The 24,233-nt window shown below is 38.9% G+C and overlaps 1 protein-coding gene and 1 long non-coding RNA gene across 2 annotated transcripts in view; both read right to left on the bottom strand.

The window, feature by feature from the left end:
* The window catches only part of CG40470 (uncharacterized protein), a 146,551-nt gene that overhangs the window by 32,073 nt on the left and 90,245 nt on the right, over positions 1-24,233 (bottom strand). The window contains exons 7-12 of the mRNA NM_001043170.2: positions 18,129-18,274; positions 17,928-18,078; positions 17,173-17,867; positions 2,316-2,499; positions 2,060-2,256; positions 1,678-1,992 (exon numbers count right to left, since the gene is read on the bottom strand). Of these exons, the coding sequence (NP_001036635.1) occupies positions 1,678-1,992; positions 2,060-2,256; positions 2,316-2,499; positions 17,173-17,867; positions 17,928-18,078; positions 18,129-18,274 (1,688 nt within the window). The remainder of the gene's footprint in view (positions 1-1,677; positions 1,993-2,059; positions 2,257-2,315; positions 2,500-17,172; positions 17,868-17,927; positions 18,079-18,128; positions 18,275-24,233) is intronic.
* Positions 9,803-11,210, bottom strand: lncRNA:CR43941 (long non-coding RNA:CR43941). The gene is made up of 2 exons (NR_073975.2): positions 11,008-11,210; positions 9,803-10,951 (listed from the first exon to the last, which is right to left on the bottom strand). It is a non-coding gene; the product is annotated as a long non-coding RNA:CR43941 (long non-coding RNA).

Genomic DNA, 24,233 nt, shown 5'->3' on the forward strand with positions numbered 1-24,233 from the left:
ACGAGTAACAGGTTAAAAAACGAAAATCCTACCGTTAAATACATCCAACAAAAACCAAAAGGTGACTTAAAGGAAAACCCAACCAAAATCAGATTTCTATACAAAAAAAAATCACTCTTATCAACAACAAACCCTTTCTAGTCCCACAAACCTTAAATATTAATACGAAGCAAAAGAGAATGCTGTAGTCGAGTTCCCCGACTATCAGATACCTGTTACTCAGCTAGTGTGAATGAGAACGCGAATTTTCATCATTTTTCTCAAAGGATTTGGGGGGATTTTGGGGATTTAAATGAGAAAAAATTTAAAAATTGTTCTTATGTGTGGGCGTGACCGGTTAGGGAACTTTAGAGTGGGCGTGGCAAAAAGTTTGTTGAAAAAATATTCAACAGTTTTTTATAAATGTGGACGTGGCAGTTCTGGGGGGCTTTAGAGTGGGGGTGACAAAAAGATTTTCGCAAATCGATAGAAATTTACAACACTAATAAAATAATTAAAAAATATCGAAAAATGGTTAAAAAATGTGAGCGTGGCAGTTTAGGTCGGTTTTAAGGCGTTCGAGTGGGCGTGGCAAATATTTTTTTTTGCAAATCGATAGAAATTTACAAATAAAAAATTTAAAAATTTAAAACTTGTTAAAAAGTGTGGGCGTGACCGGTTTGGCTGCTTTAGGGCGTTAGAGTGAGCGTGACAAAAAGTTTCTTGGCAAATAAATAGAAATTTATAACTACATATGTAAGACTATGAAAAAATAACCAAAACATTTTTAAAAATATGGGTGTTACAAATTGGGGCTGTTTTAGAGCGTATGAGTGGACGTGGCAAAAAGTTAATTATGCAAATCGATAGAAATTTAGAAGACTAATAGAAATGTTGCACTGCGTTTCTAGAATCTGTATTCTGAATCCCAACCATCTAGCTTTTAAAGTTCCTGAGATCTCGACGTTCATACGGACAGGCGAAAAGACGGACAGAGGGATAGACGGACATGGCTAGATAGACTCGGCTATCGATCCTGATCAAGAATATATATTTACTTTATATAGCATGAACCTACAAAAGCTATTGACATCCCAGAAAAATTAGGAAATGTCGCGTTCCCATTTTCACCAGCTACTCAGCTACTCGGGTATCTGATAGTCTGATAGTAACGGGTAACTGATAGTCGGGGAACTCGACTATAGCATTCTCTATTGTTTTTTATTTGTAACATTTATACAAGAACGTTCAGTAGAATAGTGGTTCTGAATACAAGGCAGGAAATTTATAGGAAATAACTATAAACAGACCGTATCATCGATTTTGAGAAAATTATGGGCACTAATTAATTACATATTTGTACCCGGTATTCGTGGAGTAAAATGGTGAATATATTCGTAAAATAGTACGTAACACCGTCCGTATGTAACCGTACAAAACTGTCATAATTATGAAACATGTGTTTATTTTTTCTTTCTTTTCTTTCTCTGTTATACCAAATCATGTTGGCCACGCTTGCAAGCTATCCACAACTAACAACAGTGAACAGAGATACAAATGGTGAGAAAGTTAAAATTTCACATCATCCAAATGGTTTTACACTACGAAATTTTGTCAATTACGTTCAGGATTATTCAAGGCCATTAATTAATATTAAGCACTATTTTGCTTACTTTTAAATTAAAAAGGATTACTCACTTATGATGAATATCATCCCAATTATTTGACAGAAAATCCAATAGTGTCGTGTATCCTATGGATCGAGAAGTAACCGTACTAATAATTAACATTTTGTCGGTATCGGAAAAAATTGAAATATTTTTCAGAATGGCCAATTCAAGTAGAATAAAAATTTTATCTCGCTGCGCTGGACATCCAGCTAGCATTTTTAATAAATGGGTACGATCACTCTGAATACGAGACTTAGGAAATTCGCACAAACGATCCAGCCCAAACATCCATTCCTTCATAGAGCCCCACTTGAAAATTGAACAAATGTACTCGTTGGGGACCCTAAATAAATAAAATATTAATTTTTGTATGCTCATATTTAATTAACTTAAAATTCTAAGCCACTTACGGAGTTTCAAAGTTTGGAAAAGAACTGTTGATCCATATATTGAAGGCCCTTCTTGCTTCCTTAAAACATGGAAAATATCCTGCTTTACATAAAAACGATGTAGTCAATTTACGGAGTTCAGTTATATTTATGTCTTCGTTAAAATGTGCAGTTCCCAAGTATTCATATAATGGAGCTAAGAGTTCTATAATGTAAAGCTGAAAAAACTATTTTATCGTATCGATCGTATTTATGTATTACATTATTTTAAGCTCACCTCAAACTTTTTATTAATTGATGATTTTTCGAGACGTTTGCCAACTTGGTCAAGAAATGTGAATACTGGACTCCAAACAATATGATTACGTTCATACTTTAAAAATAATGTTACATTAAGAGCAGTGGAAAAATTAAGTTCACCAGCGTAAGCTAAGTTCCAGGCGTCATGTAGTAGTTTTGCCCTTAAAATACATACATTGTCAAATGAAAATATAATATAATATCGGACTTGATTTGATCAAAATCTGACGACAGTGACTGCCAAAAAAAAGTGGAACATTTTTTGATATTATTAAAAAACCAGAGAGAGTGCTACAGTCGAGTTCCTCGTTACTAGTGAAAATACAAAACACGAATATTCATAATTTTTCTAAGATATCAGAAAAAATGGTTTCATTTCAAAGTGTTTAAAAGTGTGGGGGGTGACCTTTTTGCGCGTTTTGTTAGAGGGGGAGCGTGGACAAAGTGTTTTTGGTATACCGATAGCAATTAGCAAGACGAACAATAACACGAAGAAAAATTAATACACTTTTTAAAAGTGTGGGAGTGACAAATTTAGCGGTTTGTAGGCATAAGACTGAACGTGGCAATATGAACAAACAAGCTTGCGTTCCGTCTATGTCTTTGGAAACTGACTTAATCCACGAGTGCCAAGGGGTAGTCAGCACTGGCACACATCTAATTACGTTTGAACGACTAGCCCTAATCAATGGCAGCAAATATTCAAAACATAGTCAAAACAGAACATCATCGGGCATAACCACGTATTAAGTATACCACTACTCCTGAGGACTTACGGTCAAAACCGTCAAGTAATCCAGAAGATTAAGGAAGAAGTAAGGTTCTTCGAATCAAAAAACATCTTGATCGCGTGCGCCGCGGGACTAGGCATCCTAGCAAGCATATCCATCATGCTTCACCTAGTGTGGAGAAGAAGGAGAGTCACACGGGAGTTGCAACACATCACCAACGAATCGAGGACGACTACTCTTCTAAGGGAAGAGTAGTTATTACAACTTTGTGCTAGTAAAGTAGTCGGCACTTATCATAGTGAACCATGAGCCGCATTTTTTTCAATCACGTGGTCGGCTTTACTGACTTTGTTAAAAATAATGTATACAATAAAGAGCACTTGGCTTAAAATCGGAATCCGCCATAATCTTAATCGCTAATCCGCCAATAGCCACAAGACTGTCTTATCATGCGCACCTTGTCGGAGTCTGTAGGCGAGCAAGTAAGGAAGGGCAGTCACTCTTTCATCTTAATCGTCAAAAATTGTGAATACGAAAATCAAAATGGCCCAGATTGCCATTTGCCTCGTTGTCTGCTGTGCAGTGTTGTTCCCTCGTCGTCCTAGACAACCGGACCGTCCCCTCTCGAACGATTCCAGGTATGTCGTCCGTTAGGTCGAACTGGTGTTGTTATCAAATCCATCGCCGCTTGTCCGGACCATTGGTTGGAAGCAGAGATGCTCCTCCTCCCACTGATTATATTTGTTGAATGTCAAATAAATTACTTTTTTTGTTGTAGACAACTGTTACTATTTATAATAACTTATACTACAGTGAATGATTATTTCTAGCGAGTATTTACAAATGTACACACAAAAACCTAAATAGGGAGTCTAGAGACATGAATTAACTTTAATTAATTAATTTTTATATCTTCGTGGCAGATCTGTAGGGTGAATGTGCAGCCTCCTTTTCGCCCACAGTCCCACACGTCTCCTCGTTAGGAGTTTCAGAGCCATCTGGTTCGTGTCGCTTCCCAATTTATATTCGTAGGCGGTTGCTTGTTTGTTTATGACATCGCCAATCCTTGGTACTTTCAGCTCTTGTTCAATGACTTTGTTGGGGATGTACCAAGCCGCTCCAGATAGTTTACGCAAGATTTGCGACCGCGCAACACGAATTTTGTTGAGGTGCGACCTTGCGGCGATGCCATACACTTGGAAGCCATATTTCCAAATAGGAGCCAAGACAACCTTATATATTTTGTCTTTGTTGAAAATTGAAAGCTTGTTTCCAGGCCTAAGGAGCCAAGCCATGCTGTTCGTCTTTGTTTTGAGACGCCGAGTTACATCCGTTACATGGTGTTCAAACGTAAGTCTTTTATCCAGAGTGACACCGAGGTATTTGTGGGAGTTTAATTGTGTGAGGAGCTCTTCATGCAGAAACACACCTTGTGATGTGCCTTTTCTCAGGGTGTACGTCACGGAAACACACTTTTCCGGATTGACTGTGATGTTCCAGCAAAAGGCCCAGTTCTCAAATTTTTTTAAATAAAACTGAAGCGTTTCAGTGACTGTATAGACGCAAGTATCTCTAGCCCGGCGACATGTTGTCAGCTGAGGGCATGTCGTGCGGGCCGGAGCCCTCAAGCTGCAGCTAGATCGTAATTTAGTTTAGTAATAATTTGTACTCCTGAGCGTAAGCTTTGTAATAAACGATTCCAAAAATTACCATTACCCTAACGGGTGTGTGGAAATAAAGAATAAATAATAAATAATCCATCAACAGACTTCTATAATTGTAGCCCAACGTAGTCGACTCACGCGATACGGGTGCAATAAAAATGACAAGTGAAAACGAAGTCTCATGCGATAATAAAAAAAACGGCGCGGTACAACATTAAGTGTAACACAAAAAAACACCATAAAAAATACAAAAAAGAAAATCGATAAATAAATACCCTACTTTAAACAAAGTGGAGAATTCAGATAAAAACTGCAACGGGAACATAGAAATTCTCATAAAGATTTCGCTGATCCAGACGAAGCACTGCCATTTAACATAAACACTATCGCCACTATTAAGACATACGGGGAGCCGGTATACTCTAAGTCATACCCGCTCCCCATGAGTGTGACCGAATTCCTCAATGCAGAGGTTAAACAACTTCTAGTGGACGGCGTAATAAGGCCATCCACATCTCCCTACAACAACCCGACCTGGGTTGTAGATAAAAAGGGAACAGACAAAAATGAGGTAAAAAAGAAACGGCTAGTTATCGATTTTAGGAAACTAAATCAGAGAACAGGCGACGACAGATACCCTATCCCAACAATCTCAACAATACTTTTGAATATGGGGGAGTCCAAATTTTTTACAACTCTCCACCTTAAGTTAGGCTTTCATCAGATAGAGCTGGCGGAAAAGGATAGAGAAAAGACAGCATTTTCAATAAATAACGGCAAATACGAATTCTGTAGATTGCCATTTGGGCTTAAGAATGGCCCAAGCATTTTCCAAAGGGCCATCGACGACGTCCTAAGAGAAGGAATTTCAAAGATATGCTACGTGTATGTCGATGACGTTATAATATTCTCTAAAACAAAAGAAGATCCCGTTAAAGGCGTGGAGTGGGCTTTAGCTGAACTCCTGGAAGCAAGTAAAATCAAAGTTCTTCAAAAAGAGCGTTGAATACTTGGGGTTCATCGTGTCGCAAGGGGGGCTGCGAACTTCACCTGAAAAGGTCATGGCCATAAAGCAATTCCCTCTACCTAAAACGCTTTTCGAACTCAGATCATTTCTGGGTTTAGCAAGCCACTATAGGTGCTTCATAAAGGATTTTGCAACAATTGCAAGACCATTAACGAGTATCCTAAAGGGAGAAAATGGAAAAGCAAGTAAATATCAGTCGAGAAAAATCGATATCTATATCGATATATATCGATAGCAAAAAAAAAAACGTTTGACAAGCTGAGAGAAATCTTGGCATCAGAAGACGTTTTGCTGTAATACCCAGACTTTAAGAAACCATTCGATTTAACAACGGATGCTTCTGGTTTTGGTTTAGGGGCGGTACTATCTCAGGATGGCCGCCCGATCACTATGATATCACACGCCCTGCGAGATAATGAAAAAAAATGAAAAAGCAACCAACGAGCGAGAGCTCCACGCCATAGTTTGGGCGCTGTTAATTATAACTGGTGTCCTGTGATCGTCCGTAAATGTCTTTGTCATTGTTTCCGTTTGGTCAGCATAGTCTTCGTAAGTCGTCATATTCGTAGAGTGCTGTAGGTATCCGTACGACTCTCAGATAACAATTTCGTTATCTTCTATTGGGATGTAGTCCGCGTTCGTCCTAACAGTCATAAGTATAAAAACTAAGATGTAATTTCGTAACCTAAAAAAGTATAAAAAGATTGAAAGGGGTCAGGAATCTCGCAAGATGGTTAGCGTAGGTTGTCCTTCGGAATTACCTGTACGGCGTAAAAGGCTTGCAGATCTTTACCGATCGCCAGCCACTTACATTTGCAGTCTCGGACAAAAACCCTAAAGCGAAGCTAAAGCGCTGGAAGGGGATTATCGACGATCACGGCGCTAAATTGGTCTACAAGCCAGGAAAAGAAAATCTTGTTGCAGACGCATTGTCTCGCCAGAACATAAATGTTCTAGAAGACGAACAAGAATCGGATGTAGCAACCACACATAGCGAACATTCACTAACATACACCATTGACACAACAAACAAGCCGGTAAACTGTTTCAGGAACCAAATAATAATTGAAGAAGGAAACAGTTTCTCGGTGGACACATTCATCTTGTTTAAAAGCAAGGTGAGACACATTATAAAAATTCCTGACCGAGAAAATCTGCTTAGTGCTTTACAAGACGTAGTCAATGCCGAGTTAACGCAATACATTGCTCCCTACCGATCTTAGCGTTTATTCAACACCGACTAGTCGAATTATTCACGAGCACAACTTTCAAACATTCGAAAAGCTTCGTACAGGACATTACAGATGCAACTGAACAAAGGGAAATTGTTATAACAGAGCACAACAGGGCTCACCGGGCAGCACAAGAAAACGAAAAACAAATCTTGAGGGACTATTTTTTTTCTAAAATGCTCCGGTTAACAACAGAGGCAACTTTAAACTGCAAGACCTGTCCAATGGCTAAATATAAACGACATCAATCCAAGCAAGCAGTAGCGGAAACACCGATACCATCCTTTGTGGGGAAATCCTCGACATAAACATTTTTTCAACGGATGGAACCCTTTTTCTGACGTGCATTGTCAAATTTTCGAATTTTGTCACAGTGCAGGCCATCGCATCGAGGGCTATCGTGGACATAAAATCTCCTCTATTACACATAGTAAATTTTTTTCCAAAAATAAAAAAAAAATTTATTGCGATAACGAAAGATAATTTAATTCCGAAACCATTTGGATAATTTTCCAAATCACTTGAATATTACCACTTTCAACGCACCGCCTCTACACAGCACCTCAAACGGTCAAGTAGAGAGGTTTCATAGTACTCTGACAGAAATAGCCAGATGCCTGAAGCTAGAAACCAATTTAAACGACACTACTGAATTAATTCTTGTAGCAACTAACAAGAAAAACAACTTAATCCACCCAGTAATGAATGAAAAACCAATAGAAATCGTCCACTTAAAACCCGCGGAATTTGAAAGAAGAATTAGCAGAAAAATTAAACATGCCCAAGAGAAAACCTTGATACCGTAAACAAAAATAGGACCTATAAAGACTACCAAGTTAGCGAAAAATTTTTCTTAAAAACCAACAAACGACTAGGAAACAAGCTTTCCCCATTATGCTCAGAAGAAACCATCGAAGCAGACCTAGGGACCACGGTTCTAATAAAGGGGAGGGTGGTCCACAAGGACAACCTACGCTAACCATCTTGCGAGATTCCTGACCCCTTTCAATCTTTTTATACTTTTTTAGGTTACGAAATTACATCTTAGTTTTTATACTTATGACTGTTAGGACGAACGCGGACTACATCCCAATAGAAGATAACGAAATTGTCATCTGAGAGTCGTACGGATACCAACAGCACTCAACGAATATGACGACTTACGAAGACTATGCTGACCAAACGGAAACAATGACAAAGACATTTACGGACGATCACAGGACACCAGTTATAATGACGCCCCTTACGAATATTCGCAAATTGGTAGCCACCTTAAAGTTTCACCATAGGGCTGCTAGGAGTATCAACTTAATTGGGACAGCACTAAAGGTTACTCGCGACTTCAACGATTGGGAGCAAATAAAATTCAATCAAGATCATTTGGTAAGAACAGAAGGAGGACAAACACAACTAAATATCAAATTTCAGGAACGCTTAAACGAACTCGCAAACGCAATGAATCAAATCCAAAATCCGAACAAACATAAAAACACACCTTTTATTATTTTTTTTTTATTATTTATAATTATTTTGGGAAAAAATAGAATTGTTATCACAGACCTAAAAAACATTTTAATGAGCTTAACCCTAGCAAAATTAAATATTGTAAGTCCAGCGATTTTTTGACAGCTCCGATATAGGCGAATAAGCTCCAACGACGTACTCTTTCCCTCCTTGTGAGGCCAAATAAATTACAAATTTTTTACAGAAAGTTTTCGTATATATATTTATATATTCATATCGGTGTTGCTTAGCGCTTAAGAGGGATGAATTCTAAAGGAACTCAAAGTGCTTTTTTGTTACTACTAGGCTGGCGTGAGAAAGCTGACTATGCATTATGTTTATTTATTATTTTATTTTATTATTTCGCTCACATAGTCATACCTGGAACTCTTCCAAAGGATCTGCTGGCGGTGCAGTTAAAGTCAAAGTTAGAGCCAATATCATGATATCATGAAAAGGTGGCAGAGATGGTGGCAGCAGTCGACGAAGAGGCGCTGGACCCAAAGGATTATACCGGATGTGAAGAGATGGTCTATAAAACTCCATGGATATCGCAGCTGAGAGGGAACAAGCCACAAGGTGGCAGCAGAATACCAGATAGGGCACAGAGATCGCACCAATGGTAGCGTCATCGATGAGTTCTACCATCTCCTATTTGGTACTAAGATAGTCTCACGCAGCTCGGGATCATTTCAGTAGTCGAGGGATGCAGCTATTTTATTCTACCTTATGTAAGGCCATTTTTGGCAGACCTTTGAGTTGCCAATAGTTGCCAAAGCGATTTCCAAGAAGAGCATACGTTTCCAAGTTGTTCACTGCCAGCTTATTGTGTCCATCTTCCATTTTTCAATTTATAAATACCATGGAGGCAGTGCTGTTATACCCGTTTTCTGATAGTCGAGGAACTCGACTATAGTATTCTGTCTTGTTTTCTGTTTTTCTTTTTTAGTAAGGCTACTTGTCTTCTGGAAATGTGTACACAAAGTTTCACACAACCCTTATGTTCTCAATTTCTTCCTTCCTTCTGTTATTATTCCCTATTCATTTTTTAAACAGGACTCTGAAATTAAAATTGAATTAATTTTTGTTGTTTAAATTCTTGCTTTTTATTTTGTTTGTGTGTCATTCGTTGTGAATTTTTGCTGTTCATGACCATTGATGCAAATGTACGTATTGTGGATATTTTTCGGTCAGTTATTCCGAACTGAGGGCGGTGGTCTCTAATTAAGTGGTTTGGCAGTTAACAATACTACCTTGGAAATTTTCCTTGCATTCTTTGAGATGAGATTGTATCGAAATGAAAGCTTCGACTTGCTCAGATTCTTAGTTTTATTTAATTTAAGTACAAAGTTAGATTTAAAGATTAGCTAAGTTCCGCTGCTGAAATTCGACTACCTGGCCAGCGTTTTGCCGGCCGCTCGTAAGCTACGCTAAGCCAAGCCCCACAGTGTCAGCGCAGTCACACTCGCAGCCTATGCTACATCGTCAGCGGTACGCTGCAGAGCTCGACCGCAGCGTCAGGAGGTGGAAGCAAGTGTTGCTTGTTAACTCCTCCCCCTTAAAAAACTGCGCCACGCAGATTAAGTAGCCTTGGTCTGCCCGGTGGTATGGGGCGGATAAGGGATCACGGTTATGTTGCCGAGTTTCTGTAGTCCATGGGTAGAGGTCAATTTCCTGCACAGGAAATACAAGAGATAAGAGATGAGCACAGCCAATGCTGCCTCCGTAGGGATGAAGCCAACAACTCCTCGGTCACCTCCGACATCTTTTCCAAGTTCTTAAAACTGACGTCAGGCACTTACATCAAAGATAGCCGGTAATCGTCGGTGGCTACTTGTGTAAGGACAGCCGGCAATGCCATGAGGTGACTGGTGGAGTAGCTCGTGTAATTTCGGCAACCAACTGTTACGGCCTCGTTGTCATATTCGACGACAAAAGACCCAACCAGAGGCAGCTTCCAGAATTCCATTAAAGTTGGTCAGGAACAGCGTTCCTTCGTCGACTGCTTCAATTAGTTGTCGATTATTTCTTTGGTAGGAACAAGCAGAGTGGTATCCCTTCAAAAGGCGGAGAATGCGTCTTCCTTTAGCAGTAGCAGTAGAAGTGGTGTTGCCAATGGACAGACAACCGGCCAGTAATGCGTAAGTTGCACTGGGGCTTATCCCCAACTTTCGATGTTGCAGCATTACCTGCTTCGCTTCGTAGATTGCGGGATGTAGCTGCATAAGCCGATTCGGGAACCTTTGGGAACGTATATATAAGTTAGGTCCCATTTGTCATGATCGAGGGGTGAGAGAATTCGATGGCCTCAACCGCATTCTGATAAGGCAAATTGCTAACCTCCTCCAATGTGTTTTCGACATCCCCATGGTCTAAGAGATTGGAATTTATGATCCTTGTCTTAGCTAGGCGGCAAGCTCTTGTGACTTCCGAGACTTGGGTTGCAAATATGAAAGCTTTGTTTAGATGTAGATGTAGATTAGATTTAGATGTCTCCATCGATGGGACTTACTTTTGCGATTGACTGTCCACCAAGGTAGCGGCTTCTTAGGCGATTTCCTCCTGAAGCGGGAATATCGGCCCTTCATACTTTTAGATATGGACTGCTCTCACTACGCAAGTCAGAGCGAAACTTTCAAAAAATAACGTTTAACAAATCATTGCTATGCTATATTGTGTTAACAGGGGCATTTTAAGGAGTTTGTTTGTTATATGAAGTTTTAGTGTTTGTATTGTTGTGCTTGTTTGTTACATGTAAAGTTTCTTATTCAATTTTTTATTTTTTTTAGTTACACGGAGCTAATGTAACGTATCGCCTTTTTTCCTTTTAAAAAAAGGTTATTAAATTTGCGGAGAAGGGAGAGCACTGAATTCTTGTTTCACTTCCTTAAATCTGACTTATGAAATGATTTTGTTTTAATCATTACTATTCTGTTTTTTTTTACAAGACCTCTTCTGTTCTTAACCGAGGTTTCTCCTTAGTTTTATTCTGTTTGTTGGCCACGTATACTTGCCTGGATTGTAGGTGACAGGTTCATGCCTTCCCTTATTTCGATTTGTTTAGTTCTGCCTGCTTTCTATTAACCTTGTGCTTACCCTGCTATATCTGTCGAAGAAGATGGCTGCTGGCTTTCTGGTAGTCACGAAATGAACAGAAGTGTTGTATCTGTCTACTACCATTTGGACTAGCTCAGCATCCTTGATGGTTGTTTGGTCTTTTTTAAACAGGTGTCCAAATAGGTGGAGTGAAACCTTTGGACTTGGTTATTCAATTCGCTCTTCTGGGTTGGGGTGTGGTAGCTATTTCTAGCGTTCGCAAATAGTTCACAACGGTTGGGCACAAAAGTCCCCTCTCCTTCTTTTTGGGATAGTAAAATTGTGGAGAGCCTCTAACAGTCTTCCGCGCAAATGAACCGAAGATTTAGATTCTAAGGGAATTTGACAATTTGGTAAATTTATCTATACAGCTTAATTACACCTTTTTCTCCAATGTGTAGATATCAGTGTGAAGTATTTCACAATGATATGTTGGAACAGGTGTTGGTTGTAATTCCCGTTTTCTTGGATGTCTCTTATATTTATAGAGTTTGCAACATTAGCAAGATTACAAACTTCTCGATGAACACATACCTCTTTAGGACCCCTATGGGCCCTACGATGTTCCCTTTCAATTGCGTCTCAGATTTGTTCGGCGTCGTACAACAACCAACCTGTGCGTTAGACGTATTTTAAACAACTTAAAATTCTCGAAGCAAAGATATTGAATATATTATATATTATAATATATAATTATGAATATATTATATATATATTATATCATATATATATATATATATGAATATTTATATATGAATTTTTAAATATTCTATTCGTTTCAAGTATTTATTGTGACTGATCTAGAGTACAATGTTACTGCACGCAGGCAGCCAAATTACACGCTAAAGAGGATAACACAATAAGAGAAAAAAGCTTTTGGTTACCGCGACCAAAAGAGGGAGACACAGTGCATTGACTTTATTACATATTATTATATATACATACATATTACATACATATTTTCAACACTCCCTCTCAATGCAATATGTCAACCCTTACGGATAATATTTTTATCTTAATTCCAAAATCAAAATACATTTTTGTTAGTTTAAACCCATCCCTTGGATACACTTTTCATGTTTAAATCTATTAAAATTCTTGGTTAGAACATCTGCCATCATGTTTTCTGTGGGTACATAATTAACTTCTATTATATTGTTCTTATACAGTTCTCTTATATAATGATATTTTATATCTATATGCTTACTACGTGCATGGAAAGTTTCATTTTTCACCAAGCACTGGGAACTCTGGTTGTCGCTATAAACCTTAGTTGCCTGTGTTTCACCAAAACCCATTTCGTTGACCAATTTCCGAACATACGCCACTTCCTTCGCTGCCATGGAAAGTGCCACATACTCTGACTCTGTGCTGCTTAGGGAAACCACTGATTGTTTCTTTGAGTCCCACGTAAAGGCAGCTCCTGCAGCAATACATGCCCATCCAGTAAAGGATTTTCGGTCCGTGGTGTCACCAGCCCAATCCGCGTCAACATAGCAATGTATAGGGACACCAGTACGCTCGTAGTGTAACTGCAAATCAGCTGTGCCCCTCAAGTATCGCAGAACTCGCTTTGCACCGGCTTCGTGCTCTTTATGTGGGTCAGAGTTCCGTTGTGATAGTTTAATGACCGAATACATAATATCAGGACGAGTTGTGATTGCCAGATACATTAATGAGCCAATCAATCAGCGATTGATAGCTGACTTGATTTACCTTCTGACAATCGGCCTTGTCACATTTTACTTCAAAGCCTGCTTCCAGTGAGATGAGATTCGGCTTACAATTCTGCATCGAATAATCATTGAGAAGGCTCTCAATATACTGCTTGTGGCCAATCCTGATTCCACCAGTTTCTCCGTCACGTTCAATTTCGATACCCAGGAAATGTCTTAGCTCGCCCCCGTCTACGACATCGAATTCTTTTGAAATTGATGCTTTAATATCGCACAGTTCCTCCTTGCTTGAACTTGCTATGATAAGGTCGTCTACGTACACTACAACAAGGTTCTTACTTTTGCCAGAATTACGGGTGTAAACACATGGCTCGCTAGGGCATGAAGAAAACCCAATCTTTTGCAGTACTTCGTTCAGTAGTTTATTCCATTCTCGGCCGCTCTGCTTCAGTCCATATATAGATTTGTGTAACTTCAGCACCTTCTTTGGATATCGTTCATCGATGAATCCCTCTGGCTGCCTCATATATACCGTTTCGTGAAGATCACCATTCAAGTATGCAGACGAGACGTCCATTTGTTGCATGTAGAGACCGTTTTCCACCGCCAAAGCAATTACTAATTTAATTGATGAGTAGCGTGCCACTGGTGAGAACGTATCCGTGAAGTTAATGCCGTATCGCTGAGCGCACCCTTTTGCGACAAGTCGAGACTTAAACCTCTCGACTTTGCCCATCTTGTTACGCTTCACTACAAAGACCCATTTTGACCCAATGGCCTTCTTACCTGCCGGCAAATCCACCAATGACCAGGTTTTGTTTGCACGTAGGCTCTCCAACTCCTTCTGCATTGAGGTTCTCCATTCTTCAAAGTTTCTTATGGTTAACGCCTCCTGGACGCTTGTTGGAATTGGAACCTCATCCGTCCTCATGCCGTTGACCATGTTGTATTGTTTTCGTAGTCTTCCAGGTTTACCAGTATAAATCTTCTTTGGCCGTCCAGGTCCTCTGACTTCGGTGGCTTCATTGTCTTCAGTGGATGACGATTCTCCCTCTGAATCGTGTTTATCTGACACCTGGAAAACATCATCTTGTTTCTTACCCTCAGCAACACAGACTGGAAGGTGCTGCATCTCCACAAGTTGAACATCGGGAGAAGGTACTGCTTGCCCTGCCGTCATACCATCATCCTGGTCGTTCTCAAATACAATTACGTCACGAGCAACACAGATATTCTTCCTGATAGGATTGAACAGGCGATATCCCTTAGAAGCATCAGAGTATCCAACCAAAATATTTTCTTCGCCCTTCGCAGAAAACTTCCTTTTTGTGGATTTGTTAAGCACGATAGCCTTCGAACCAAATATCTTCAGGTGGGACACATATGGCTTTCTTCCAGTCCAAGACTCGAACGGTGTTACATCAGATAATGCTGACGGCTCATCGCGATTGCGTAGATAAGCAGCAGTATTGATAGCTTCAGCCCATAGTGAGTCGCCGACGCCTGCGTGAATCATCATAGTCCTTGCCATCTCGACCAGGGTTCGGTTAGCGCGCTCCGCTACACCGTTTTGTTGTGGGGTGTGCGGTACCGTCAATTGTCTCTTTATGCCGTTTTCTGTCAAGATAGATTGAAACGCTTTACTTAAATACTCACGCCCGTTGTCGCTCCTTATTGCTTCGTTTGCATTGGACCACAGATATCACTATGCACTAGCTCCAGTACATCATTTGTGCGATTTCCAGAGGCTTTTGGGAAACTCTTCACACATATCTTGCTTTTTGCGCAGCTCAAACAGTCATTTTCTTTTGCGCCACTTAATTATTTTTTTTTTAGTCCGAGTACCATTTCTTGTTTGATCATTTTGTTCAAGCTTGCAAAGTTCAAATGACCGAATCTCTGGTGCCACTTTCTCATTAAATTTGTCTGTGCAACGAAACATACACTTTAAACTTTTCTTTCATTTTGGAACATAAACAAATCACTTTGCAGTTCAGCAATCAAAACAACTTTATTCTTATCATTTTTTAAAATTCCGCGCCTGTTTTCGAACGACACACGAAGTCCGTTTCCAATTGCCTTCGACACCGACATAAAGTTGCATTGTAAATTCTTTACAAAGAGTACGTCGATCAATTCAAATGATGAGTTGCGCCAGGCTATTTTCACTGTACCACGACCGTCAGCCATAATATACTTATTGCCAGCCAAAAGAATGCGCTCTTTATGCTCTCTGAAGCTTTTAAACATCGATCTCTCACCGCACAAATGAGCCGTTGCCCCTGAATCAAGGCACCACATATTTTTTGGCAATTCGCCAAGCTGTACAGTTGAACAGAGCACAGAGAATGATTTCTCGGTATTTAAGTTTTCGCTCTCTCTATGTTCTCCTTTCCTTTGCCTACACAAAGACACTAGAATAACAAGATGCGTAACGGCCATACATTGGTTTACAGTACATACAGTTTACAGCTTTGTGGCCGCTGCGACCACAGTTCCAACAATTAACTGTTCTTTTCCCGTTAATCAGTTGCTGATTATTTACTTGCACACTCTTCTTAATGTCACTTTTCGCTTTTTGTTTCGCAGACCGAATTCCAAATGCACTTTGTTCGCTTTTTGCAGAATGTTCTTCATTTGCCATACGCCTTTGCCCTTCCTCTTGTAATTTTTGTAGTAGGCTAGAGGTACACATACATAAGTTCAGTTCATAATAGCAACATAGCATATAAACATTAAGTCAGTGTTCGCTTTCGGGTGGCATTCACTCTGTTTCGCAACATCGGCCCTGTAGCAACAAGCATAGAGGCAGATCGCAAACGGAGAGGGAGTCAGTCGAATGCTAAAGCTGAACACGGGAAGTAACAAATAAATCAAAGAGTCCAACTCCTGCCTTTGTGTGTTTTAGTTAACTAAGAGGATATATAATACCCCTACATTTTATTTTTAACATTTTCAATGTGGGCAACTCATCGCGCGTTTCTATTGCAACTACGAAACTTTCAAACGATTCCGGCAAACTGGACAACAGGAGAATACTCAGGACTTCTTCTTGGATCACCAATTGAATTTCTTTTAGTTTTTCAACAACCGCACAAAAATTGTTCACATGACTCGAAACAACTTCTGTTTCAGACATTCTCATGTGCAACAACTGCTTTAGCGAACATATACGTCGTGCCGGTCCTGAGGGAGTGTGGATTTCATTAAGTCTTTGCCATGCCTCTACAGCAGTCTCACAGTCTCTTAATGCATTATACTTATTATACTTGCTAATGCTTTTTCGTCCTTCGCGTCGAACAAAGCCTTTAGCTCAGCACTATCACTTTCGTTTTTAATCACACGTCCACACACCACCCCCCATAATTCCGCATGAATTAAGACACTCTTCATTTGTACAGCCCACGCACTGTAGTTTTCATCATCAAGTTTTTCTATTTGGTTTATTGATGAACTCATTTTCACTTCGATAAGTTTTTCGTATTAAAACCCTGAATCACAATATTTAAAGATGCCGAATATTCTAATTCGTTTAGAACTATTTACTTTTATGTCCGCGTGGGCTGGGCCCATAACCTATTCGTTTCAAGTATTTATTGTGACTGATCTAGAGTACAATGTTACTGCACGCAGGCAGCCAAATTACACGCTAAAGAGGATAACACAATAAGAGAAAAAAGCTTTTGGTTACCGCGACCAAAAGAGGGAGACACAGTGCATTGACTTATTACATATTATTATATATACATACATATTACATACATATTTTCAACATATTCGTATTAAAATTCTTATTTTATAAGTTAAAAAATATATTAATATAAATATCAAAGTGAAATTTTTTTTAAAATTAAAATTTTTGAGAAAGCAAAGGACCTAACTAATTTGAAACATGAAATAGATACCTTGTATATACTGGAATTGATTCTCTTTTTTCTTCCGTCCTTAGATATTTTGATAGCATGTTCCAATTGTTGTCGTCATAGTTAACGGGGAAGGGTCCGATTTCCTCTTCATTAACAATTATAAACATATTTTTGCTTGGAAGATTTGAAATTAGCATTTGCCTTGTCTTATTCATCCATTTAAATGAACCAGTATTCACAAAACTTAGACTGTCTTGCCGCTTTAACGCAATGGGGATCCACCAAAGCATATTGTCCTGGTCGGGAACATCATGTAGCCTTTCCCTAAGATATACCTTTTGTTGAACAATTGCAGTTTCTGAATCGTAATCTCGTATTATTGTGACAAGAGGTAGTCGGCTATGCTCTAACCAAGACTCAGCAATGCTTAATATACTTAGATCACTATCTAGTGAATTATCTGCTTTGGCTTGTGTCGTGATTGCATTCCAGAAGTCAGAGCTTTTATACGTTTTAAATTTATAGTCACAAATAAAGCTTTGTATTCCGAGTCTAAAAGTGTATTTTCCTACGGTAAGGCTAAGCATTCGAATTATAAGCTGAACTTTTATTGACGCAAACTCGTGTTTAATTCCTGTTATGTGCGAGTTGGGATACCTCTTGCTTAACTCATAGTACAATGAGTAAAGAATTGTCATTGGATATTTACCATTAAACTCTATTCCACCATTTATCTAAGGAATGAAACTTATATATTTTTCAAAAATCGTATTATATTTATTATATTGACTTACTTCAAAAACAATTTCTGATGCAATAAAGCTGATTAGCGCTTTATTCACATTAGCATCAGTCCACCATTCAGGCGTTATCCATATACCAATCCATTGATAAATTAGTTCCCGCGATATTTCGAATACATCTTTCTTTAGAATTTCAGATTCTCTATAAGGGTCATGGAATTATATTAGTACTAAGTAATTAAACACACTTACCTAGCTATCAGAATACCACTTGCGCTAATAAATGGAAGTGTTGCAAGACTAGGTATCGCGATAACATCAAGCTTAGTTAAAGGGAGCGGGATATTAAAAAAATGTTGAATTGTAGTATGTGCAACATTAAGTTTGTTTTGGATATCCTAAAAGAAACAGAATACAAATATTTAAAAACTATAGTATAACAAAAGACACTAGAATAACAAGATGCGTAATTGGTTTGGCACAATGCAGCCACTATTTTGGTGACGGCCAAAATTGCCCTCTGTCCGGCGTAAGCGAGAGCGTTAGAAATCTAAAAATATAATTTGCTTGCTTGTATGAGTAAAAACAAGAGACGAGAACGCGTATAAGTGTGCGTGTTGTGTTAGAATTCTGATCGAAGAAACGAATTTACATATTTGGGGAGTTTTGGCCAATTTCGTAGCAATATGATGAAATTGCGGGCTTTTTAAAAATATCAAATTGGAATATAACAAAAACTGAAACTGAACAACTGAATCTAATGTGCATTTTAAATAATTAAAATGGATCGTTTACATACATCATATTAAGTCGAATGACTTAATAAATATAATAAATAATTAAAGCAAATACAAAGGAAATTATTATAACTACTGTTATTTAAAACATAAATTTTCCAAATAGAAGACATTACATTATGAAATAAATATTTCATAAAAATAATACGAGTAGAAAATAAAAATTTATAAAATAAATAAAAATATGAAAACTGTTTATTGCAAAAGTCATATCAAAGACACTAGAATTATTCTAGAATTATTATTTTATTCTAGTGTCTTTGCTTTGTTCATATCTTGAGGCACGAAGTGCGGACACAAGCACTCAACAATCATTGCCTTATTAATTATTTACACGTCGCAAGCTGAATATTCTACTGACAAATATTCTAATATAAAGTCATTTTTGAAATTTATTTTGTGATAATATGTACATATGTAGATTTGGATATTCCTAATCTATTTTTAAATAATAATAACGTTAAGGCAATGCAAAACAAGAATTTTTCGCATGGTGCCAATTGATTAAAAATAATATGGAGATTTCGATTTAATTGTTGTTTTTTTTAAATCGAAACAAATTAAACGTAATACTCTTTTGTCGGGTATTTCCTGATTATTTTATTGAAACAAAAACCGCAGACTGGACTTGGTTTTTTGGTATTGAATAAAAATTTACAAACTTTATACAAAAATCAATTAATATCAAATAATATTTAAAACGTGGCAGTTTCGATTTTCAGTTTTTGTGTAACCAATTACACAATGCTTGGATGCATTCAAATCTCTAAGAAGTGATAGATATTTAACAAAATTAGCAAATTATTTATTTATTAACGCCTTATATGCAAACCATTTCAGACCAGAGTGACATTTGATTATGCTATAGTATATAAAATTTCATTTACTCAGAAGTACAGGTATTTTATACTGTTCAGAAATATATATTGCAAAAACAAAGTACTACTTGAAAGGAATACTAACAGCTACGTATATAGTCACGTATTCAAATAATTAGTGGCAAAAACCACACAATCCCCATCCACTCATTGTATACAATTAATATCCCAAGCGGGCGATCTCGCTATAAACAAATGGGCAATTAGTGACAAATTCACATAATCAGCACTTTCGGAAGAAATACAGAGTGGCGAAACCCACGCAATGTACACAATCCACATCCTCTAGCTGTATACTATCTATGGATTGGGATATTTCCCAGGCGGGCGATCTCACTTCAGAAATAAGGACAGTAAAAGAAAGATTTTTGTCACTAACATTTAGTCTTAAGCTCACTGTGGTTGCTTCTTTTTATATAAACAATTGTAACGATTCATATTAACGCTTTATGTGAAGCACAATAAAATATAAAAGTTCTCTTGTACAGATAAATTTTCACGATCTTTCAATTTCAGCGGTTATAACATTGTTAGAGGAAGAAAGCTAAGATTCCAATACAAATCCATGCAAATTAGCTGGTGCTAAAAATAAGAATTGGTAATGAATTGGTCACCATCTTAAATCTTAAATCTTAAATGTGAAAACTGGCACAAATTGCGTCCCGTGCGTAAATAACAGAGCCGTACGCCTGCATGACGTCCGAAACCCCGTGCCGTTCATGGACTTCTCGGAAGGAAGCCGCAGTGTATCTAGGTGCTTAAACGTTTGTGAGCGACGAAAGATCCTCAACCAACGCTTTCGAGCGCATTTTCAAGGTTTAAGGAATTGAGGAATCTCATTGCAGTACTCATGTCCAACTTTCTTGAAATATGAGCTTGAGTAAGACTGTTGTCAGTGCTGCTAACCCAAGCGGGTCGTATATTTGATATATATATTTGATAGTAATTCTCGCTCCCTTTACGTTCAGAAAAATAACATCTGAACCTGGGTTCCATTGAATTCCAAGGATTTTGACTGAGGAATGCTTGCTTGAGCTGTTGAGGAGCTGTATAGGTTCGTAGCACCAATCTTCTTCTGGCAAGATACTGAAAGGCAAGAACAGTTTGAACTCCATTTAAATTTAAATTTCTCATTTTATAATCAACTCGTCCTTTAATAGAAAAAGTTCTTCAATCGAATCACATTCTGTAGGGATATCGTCGACATAGGTATCGTGAGTGACCGCCCCGGTTGCTGCAGAATACTCTTGGATGTGGTCATCTGTGAGTTGTATTAAGACTCTAACCGGCGCAAAACCGTATGTAACCGTCAAAAGGCGAAACTGAAGCAATGGGTCGGTCTCATTGCTTGTCTCATATGGGCTTTGGAGACTCGGATCCCTTGGAATCGCATAGTACAAATTTTCAACATGAAGCCGTCCAATGAGCGATATCCACACAGAGCTGACCTTGCTAGTTTTCCTGAAACTTCCTGAATTTGAGCCAGGGTGAGCTGTTCCATATGACCCCGTTGTAGGTATTCATCCAAGAAACGCTCCTACTGCTCCTTGACTTCTGGAGATCGACGACATTTCCGTTCTAATTAGACCAAGCGGATGGTCTGCGGTAGTACACATTCATAAAGGGGGTACTCGACAACGTACACAACGTCCTCTGAGTGTGTGTATGTGTCCGCAAAAAGTCGCTCGGTGGGGGTCAATAGCGTCTAACGGAGCTTGTGGAGATCGGAGTGATGAGTAACTAAGAAAATGAGCATACAATGTGGGTACGAACCTGTAAAGACCCAGCAAAAGTCTCATTTCGTTAAAAAATGCTGTTTAATCAGTTCTTGAAAAACAAAAAAAAAAAAGTGTCAGGCCCACTCTTAATCTTTGAAGTATTGTTTATTATTTGAATCTTCCCTTTTTACTTAAGAGACTTACAAAAAGTTTTCAAATCTTATTTTAAGATTATTAAATATCATTTAGGAAATGAATTGTCCTATGAGTGCTAACAAATTAACGCTGGGCTGGTTGGTCGTTTCTGTACAGTCTGTAGCTGTATACTCGAATAATTGTTCTTGTAAAGGTGTTTATTATCTATTTTGCTGTTTTCTTTGATATTGCGTTCAGTAGAATTCTCTTAGACTGTACTTTGCTGTACTTTGTCGATGTTTTATATTTTGGATCCATAGGTCCATATGGGTTGTAGAACGGATTTTTATATATGGTCTTTGTTCTCCAGTCTTTTATCGAATATATGGTCTTTGTTCTCCAGTCTTTTATCGAATACTGCACACTTTATTAAAACTGCTATTGCTTCAAGCATTGCCGGAAAGCCAAATTGGTACAGTTTGAGTGTGTTGTCTATTTTGAGATAAGGATGTGTCCTGTTATACATTAAAACGTTGGCGTCAACTAGGGGCTAGAAATTTTAGTATGGAAACAAAAATAAATAACTCTCGCAGTTACTCTTATTGCTTGTAGCCTTATTCGGTCGCCTCAATGTATTACGGCTGATGCATCTAGTTCAAAAGCATCAGAAGAAGGTTCTGGAAGTCCTTCTGTGGCTGTGTTTATTGATTGATATTGATCGGTGATACCAAAGTATATTAAATCTGAAAGATTCCTTGAATCTTTTATATAGTCGCTCCCGGGGTAACATAATAATGCTTGTGTTGCGGCTGATTGCCAATTCCCAGTTCGTGTGTATGGCATTTCAGGAGCCAGTTCCAACAAACGTATCACCAAGCGAGTGAAAAAATATTGCGAATTTGCCGTCAAAGATTGTACCGGTGACTAAATGGGCCTTCCCATCCGGGTGGTTTTAAGGTATAACGTATATCTTGGTATTTTGAACTAATATCTGTCAGTAAAGTGAGTCTCTGAGAATAGCACGACATAAAAACTGAGTATCCATTAATCATTATGTTGTGAGGATTCTTAAAACTCCCTACTAATCTGGATGCAGGGGAGCGGCCTAGCAACAGCGAAGACGGCTGCGATGCAAGAAGAGTCAAGGTTGTCAGGTCTCCGGCAAAGCGGAGAGGCCATGAACTACCGGTACCGCGCTGGACCTTGGACTCGAGCCGAACAAGGGCACGGAGGTCGAACGGAAACGGTGCGGACTTTGGCCATGTACACAGAGGACGCACAGTAAAATAACGATACATTAGTTGGACCTTGTACCCAAGCGGGCTGTGCGAAAAAGGGGAAATAACGGGATCTCCGCGGCCTATAAAGGGATGTCGCAAGTGCAGCTCTAGGCAGTCAGTCACAACACGCGAGGATAGTCGAGGAGAGTACAGGCGCGAGTTGCGCGGTCAAGACGAGGCCGCGCAGTCGGACAGTCGAAACGGAGTCTGAAGGCGAAGGAGTAGACAGTAGACAGTGAACTAGTCCGCGCGTGGAAGGAATCAGTGAGTCAGAACGTGAGAAAAAGGAGATCGTAAGTGAGAACGCGCAGAGAAGTTGGTGAAGCGCAAACTGTTGAAGTGTCGGGCAGCAAGAGGCTCACAGGACACGGAAGGACGAGCAGTGCAAGGGGAGAGTGATCCTTGGAGTGAAGGAACAAGTTCCTGGCGTGTTTGAAAGGGACAGTGGAGTCAGTGTTCGGCAAAGGTGGTCCCAGGCCGAGCGTTGCCGAAGCCCGTGGACGATACACCCTGCCCCATAACAACCCATTTCAGCCGGAAGGTGGTCTTTCGGAGGAAACGACAAGGACCTGACGTATTTGAAAGGGGCAGTGGAGTCAGTGGTCGGCACAGGTGGTCCGTTGGATGTGGACGATACACCCTGCCCCATACCATCCTAATCCCACACGTGGCAGCACAGGACAACGAAGGCTAGGCGTCGTAGGAGCAACGCCACAGGAGCAACACCAAAGGAGTCAGTCGTGAGAACACTACATAAAGCGAATTTAATCTGAACCTCTGTCTTTTCCTTGGTCGGGCAATCACACAAATCATAAATTTGGTGGGACGAACTCTCTCTGAGCTAGTCGTTGCAACTCTTAGCGAGCAAAAATAGGAAAAACCGTTCGTTACAATGTTTATACCCGTTACTCGTAGAGTAAATGGATATACTAAATTCCTTGAAAAGAATTTAACAGACAGAAGACTATATATATAGACGTTTCCGACTATATAAAGCACATATATTCTTGATCAGGAATATTTGCCAAGTCGATTTGGCCATGTTGCTACGCTTACTCTAAAGCCCACAAATTGCCTATAACTGCCACGTACACACTTTTGAAAAATGTTTTGATATATTTTTATAATTTTATTAGTCTTTTAAGTTCCTATCGATTCTTTTTTTTTTTTTTTTGCACGGGACCTCCCGCCCAACCGACCGAAGGGCGCCGTGTATCGAACGACTCGATTCGTTAGAAGATAGACGATATAGAAAAGAGGACAGAATCGAGAAAATGAATATAATGTAAAATAACTTTAATAAATATTACTGTTAGTAGGATCTAATTATGTACTAATAAAGTTAAAATTGATTGCTTTAAGAGCGGCAGAGAGTCAAGATTAGGGATAATAGAATAAAGTCTATTACAGTCAGAACATAATACAGTATAATTCGCTTAGCTGCCTCGAGTACTTTGCACAATGCCTCGATGCAGGTAACTTAAAAATGCAGCTAACTTAATTTTTTTTTTTCTATTTTCTATTCACACAAAAAAATGGAAAAATAATG

This window comes from Drosophila melanogaster, chromosome 3L (genome assembly GCF_000001215.4).
Source record: "Drosophila melanogaster chromosome 3L".
NCBI lineage: Eukaryota > Metazoa > Arthropoda > Insecta > Diptera > Drosophilidae > Drosophila > Drosophila melanogaster.